This window comes from Etheostoma spectabile, chromosome 23, assembly GCF_008692095.1.
Source record: "Etheostoma spectabile isolate EspeVRDwgs_2016 chromosome 23, UIUC_Espe_1.0, whole genome shotgun sequence".
Lineage (NCBI taxonomy): Eukaryota > Metazoa > Chordata > Actinopteri > Perciformes > Percidae > Etheostoma > Etheostoma spectabile.
Window position 1 is genome coordinate 20202961 of NC_045755.1, and position 6000 is coordinate 20208960.

General features: G+C 43.2%; 1 protein-coding gene across 1 annotated transcript in view; it reads right to left on the reverse strand.

Annotated features, from left to right (window-relative positions):
* Nucleotides 1-6000, reverse strand: part of LOC116673159 (plexin-B2-like) — a 61700-nt gene that overhangs the window by 52134 nt on the left and 3566 nt on the right. The window contains 4 exon segments of the mRNA XM_032505326.1: nt 1694-1828; nt 2323-2502; nt 2596-2741; nt 4344-4482. Coding sequence (XP_032361217.1) covers nt 1694-1828; nt 2323-2502; nt 2596-2741; nt 4344-4482 — 600 coding nt within the window.

The window sequence follows — 6000 nt, forward strand, 5'->3', positions numbered from 1 at the left end:
GCAGACGGGAGAAGCACGAGGATCGTCACTTGACTTGATGAAAGTGAATTGCCCTCTTGAAGTGCATTCTAATTAATTCCTCTCTGAATCAATAACGTCAATTCCACTTTCGGGTGGCGGCGGCGGAGAAGGATGACGACCGAGAGATGAAAGGACGCAGCGGAGGGAGGACGGATGAATGGGGAAAAGCAGCGGCAAAACAGAGGGAATAAATCAATGGCTGCCTTCTGTGAGGTAACAGAGACGGATGTGCCGGTGTTTGTCCAACGAATGAATAAATGATCAAATGAGAAGGAGAGAATAAATGACAGACTCATTACGTCGCCGACCCGATAGATGAAATGGAAAAGCAGAAGTAAGCACATATCCATGACCTTCTTTGTGTGTTATAGAGACAGAGAGCATTTAAGCTACACCCCCCTGCCCCCCCCCCCCCCCCCACCCTTTATTGACGTGTATTGCGTGAAGGTGCCTACTAGCAAACAGAGAAATGCCCCAGAGCTGCTGCGTGATGCACTACCAACAACGCAGAGGACCTAGAACTTAGAACAGTTTTTATGAGCTGTCGACACGAAAAACTGAGTTTTCATGAAGATAAAAGTGCAGTTACGTACGTAACCTACTGTATGAGCACAAATAGTGCGCACTATTCACCTGGGAACGACGTCCCACCCGAGTGGCACGCCTTCCATTTCCCTGTTGGATTTGTAATTGTTGGTTTTAGCTCGAGACTGGTTGGCCCCTGTTAGCAATACCAGTTGATAATGGCAGATAGAAGACAAAGCCAGACCCTCCTCCACAGCACTCCGAAGGAGGGTCTGGCTAATCCACACAGCATTGGAGGATGGGAGGGAAAGGTGCCCTGGTCGGTATTTCTTTAAACCAATCAGAATCGTCATGGGCGGTGCTGAACTGTAAAAACTGGTTCCCACTATATTCAATGGAGAACAAACTTCCTTTATATGATATTGTACCTAATGTATGAGCTTTAAAACAGCAGAAATTATCAATTATTTTGACTAATTGCTAAGATCAGAAGATGTAGAGTGGATAATCACAGGTGGGTGCATTGTATGTCAAAGTGTTGTCACTTTAAGGATACTGTTTTGAAACCATTCATGTAATATTTGGGCACTTAGTTGAAAGAAACAAAGTGTGTAAATATCAAATGTATGATATAGAATCTTTGAAAACGGGTCAAATTTGACCCGAGGACAACAGGAGGGTTAAGGTGTCCCCCCCCTGCTGGAGATCAGATAGAAAGCAGGTCTAAGGTGTCCCCCCCCTGCTGGAAATCAGATAGAAAGCAGGTCTAAGGTGTCCCCCCCCTGCTGGAGATCAGATAGAAAGCAGGTCTAAGGTGTCCCCCCCCTGCTGGAGATCAGATAGAAAGCAGGTCTAAGGTGTCTCCCCCTGCTGGAGATCAGATAGAATTACGGTTTAGGGCACTTCATCATTGGCAGCACTTCGCCGAATCAGATGCGTTGTCCTTTAATATTAATATTTAATATTATACAGTCTATGGATGAAACGTGTACAACAGGCTTATGGTGTTGTCATTTATACATATGTTTATTGGGTTTATTGTCTTTTCTGTCACTATTTTGTTTAATGGTCTTGAATAGTAGTTACTCTGTGTGTGTGCGTGCGTGTGCGTGTGTGTGTGTGTGTGTGTATGTTGAGTGAGTTGGACCTTTTTCTCGGTGGTGATGTACAGATGTTGGAGCTGGGGATCGAACAGCAGGTTCTTGTTGACCTTGTCTCCCGTGATTTCGGCCGGCTCCCGTCCGTACACGTCCGGCACGGCCGCCAGGTGCACCTTCAGCACCTGCAGGACACACACAAACCAGTAGTCTCGCATCCTGGGCGTCCTCCTCGGTGCTCAGTAAAAGCTGAGCTTTCTGTACGAAATGGGACACCTTGTCCTTTGCACCAAAGGACAGAGAATGGGACACAAAACAGAAAAGGTCCAGCTTTCTCTGGACAGACATCGGGCTCAGTCACATTCAAGTTCAGTTTTATTTGCATGCATCTCTTTGGGTTACACTTTACTTGAAGGTATCTACATAAGAGTGATATAACACTGTCATAAACGTGTCATTAACACTATAAACAAGTCATGAATGTGTATGACATATGACTGTCATGACTGTGTCATGTGTTCATAACAGCGTAATGTCACTCTTATGTACAGTTTTTACTACAGGTGTGCAAAAAAAGTCGATCATTTATGAATTGATTCAAGCTCTACTGATTCTAAATCGAGTCGTATTTTATATATTTTTTGTTTTAAAGAGTGTTGACAGAAAGCTCCGTGTTTACCTCTCCGGTGGCGGTGCCCAGGAACGCCACGGCGTGCTCCATCTCCACGGCCACGGCCACGGCCGTCATGTGACACTTCCGATCCAATAAGGGCTCGGACGTTAGGGCCAACTCGGCCTTGCTGGCCAATGGGGAGGGCAGGAACTCGGCTCCGCACTTGTACTTGAGGGCCATGTCCTTCTGACGGAGCAGAAGGGAAACCATTAGGAAAACATCCATATTGATACAGACTTTATTGGCTCACGGTGAACTGTTGGAGGCGGCTTTTCTCACCTGATTGCTGCTGCTGCACAGCTCTTCAGACTTGGAGGAGTAAGGCGAGTAGACGGCGGGCTTCCCGTTAATGATGCCGTTGTTGCTGTAACAGGCTCCTATTATCTCCACCAGCCTCTGATTAATGGCGTGAAGAGGGTACATGCCTACAAAACAGGAGCAGAAACACCGTTTGTACTTGTTTTCTGTAGTTTCCTCTGTTATTAAATCACACATCCGAGTCCATGTTTCCTGGCAAAGCAAACACTGACAAGTCAAATATCACAAACCAAAGTCAAAGCACTAGCTCTGCACAATCCACATTTGCAGTTTAATAACAGGTGGCGAACACCAGAAACATAGGATTATTCGGGAATTGCTGTAACATTTAAAGGTCCCATATTGTAAAAGTGAGATTTTAGTGTCTTTTTTTATTGTAAAGCAAGTCGAGGTGCTGTATAAATACTGTGAAAGTATCAAAACGCTCAATCCACAGATACATACAGCCCATATTCAGAAACTGTGCCTTTAAATGAGGCGTCAGGACATTGTGATGTCACAATTATACTACGTGTAGGTAGAAAGTGTTGCTACGTTACGTCATTACCCGGCTGCAAGGACAGTTTAGAGATCACGGATGCAGAAGAACCGAAAATGCCGACCAATCGGAGCAGGCTAGGATTTTTCTGGGCTGGGCGCCGGTCTCTTAAAGAGACAGATGCTAAAACGGAGCGTTTTGAACATTGTAATTGCAATGAAAAATTAATAAAAACATAGTTTTTCCTTTTTTCCAAGAGTTTTGATGCTTTTTTTTCCCAGTGTTTGTCATTTTTCTTGACGTTTTTAACACTGCGTAACACCAACTTATCAAGTTTAGTTTTACGGTTATTTTTTGGAATTTATGGTCGATAAACCTCATTAATAGGAAATTATACCTAATGTTTGAGTTAGAAAAGCAGAAATTAGGAATTATTGAGACTAAAATTAAAGGAATGGATGTTGATGATAATCACAGACTGGAATATGTCAACTTTTACTCAATACTATTTCAAAAACACTTCCATTTGTTTTACAATGCTATAAAATAGAATAAGACCCAAAATTAATGAAAGTAGAGATTTGTACTTGGCAAAGAGCGTTGGAATCAATCAGGTTATTTTGGGGAATTAAAAAGAACATTGATACAGGACAACATGAGGACAACATGGGGACAACATGAGGACAACATGAGGACAAGATGATGACAACATGAGGACAACATGAGGACAACATGGGGACAACATGGGGACAACATGGGGACAACATGGGGACAACATGAGGACAACATGAGGACAACATGAGGACAACATGGGGACAACATGAGGGCAACATGGGGACAACATGAGGACAACATGATGACAACATGAGGACAACATGAAGACAACATGGGGACAACATGGGGACAACATGAGGGTTTAGGACTTCTCATCCATGTTGGCCTCAAAGTGAAGAAGGCCCTTTGAACCTTTGCTCTATCAAGATCTATCAAGAATGTCAAGACTGAAGCTGAGATTTCCAAAAACAGATTTGTGTCAAGCAGTCTGAGGAAAACGATTCGTTAAAGAGCCACGTGGTTGAGTGTCTTAAACACGGCCGTATAGTGGTGCTAGGAGGTCTAACTCTCCACGGAAAACCTATCACTGTCTCCTTGACCCGAGGCCAAACTTTCCGCCCAGCTCCATTGAACATCAACCAACATAAAACATCATGTGCCAGCAGACTACACTCACACACGGCTGAAGTAGATGGGTCTTCATCAGAGGAAAAGGCGACAAACAGCACCTTGTCAGAGGCGGAAACTGGTCCATACTCGCCTGATCGGGTCATATTCTGAGCCAACACCTGCCCTGGTGTTGCTACATAGGCAGCCTGGGAGATGAGGAAGAGATGGAATAAAGCAGAATGTTAGATTTTCACACTTACTACATGCATTTAGCTGATATAACAGAGCAACAGTAAAGGACCCCATAACAAAAACTTCTGGTTCAAGAGCTGTTTAAATCCAATTTATGAAGTTTTTTATGGGTCAGGGCCGAGGTATTCTCAAACCAAACTCATCCAAATGTAAAAATGTCCAAATGTGGTTCTGGGTCGCTGCTTTCCATTTAATAAAAGTGCTGACAACCTATCGCCAATTTACCAATTTTCATTGTGTCATTTTGGGACACCCGAAGCACTATTTGGGAAGATTTGCCGACTTTGAGACTCAGGAATTTGCACAGAACCTGAGAGTTTTCATATCCAGGCTGTGAAACCGGTTGTTGTGATCCGGCTGTGTGGTAGCCTGCTTTTAAAAACCAAATCTTTGTTTTGCTTGATTTGCTAAATTCTGTCATGGCTAAGGAACTTTTAAGCTGACTTTAGTTAGTACTTTAAGTCAACAAAAAAGCAACAAAAATGGCAAAAATGCAACATAGATAAGCGACATGCAATAACAGTGGGGGGCGGAATCAATACAACATGGTATCGGGATATTTTCCAATACTGTATCCATACACAGACGCCAAGTATCAATCTTTCTTTGGGGGGTTCAGCCTTTATTTTTGACAGGACAGCTGAAGACATGAAAGGGGAGAAAGGGGGGGGGGGGGGATGACATGCAGCAAAGGGCCGCAGGTCGGAGTCGAGCTGCATCGAGGAGTATTTATGGGCGCCCCTCTACCAGCTGAGCTACCTGGGCGCCCGAAGTACCAATCTTTTATTATGTATGTATGTGTTGGTCAGTGTGTCCCATTTTTGCAGCAATATAACTGAAGTGATATGAGATGAACAAACAGAGAAATGTTTCTTTTTAGATGAAACAGGTGTTGACAAAGTTTCCTTTTTGGGGACGTCATTTGAAATTGGGTAAAAAGGTGAGAAATTGCAACATATCGCAGAATATGGCAATATGTTTAAAATCGTAACAATATTGTATCCTGACAAGTATCGTGATTACCTCACCCCGGACACAACCTGGTCCAGCTTTTCCCCTCTGGGGGGGGCGCTACAGAGCCCTGTACGCCAACACCAACAGATTCAGGATCAGTTTCTACCCACAAGCCATCTCTCTGATGAACAGCTGACTTCTGACCCACAGTGTCAGCTTCAGTTCTGGTCCATAACCCAGTAACACGGTCTCTACAGCACATAGATCATTCTCATTCTCACATCTCTCTTATTTGTTATTTATTCTCATTTCCTATTTCAGAACTGTTCATAATGTTCATACTGTTCATATTGTAATATAATAACATAATACTATTTATCCCAGTATCCGTTGCACTATGCTCCACATTTATATAATTTTTATTGAACTCTTCATTGCACTCATGCCTCTATATTGTTTCTGTTTAGAGTGTGTATATATTGTCTATATGTTAGTGTGTATATATTAGTGTGTATATA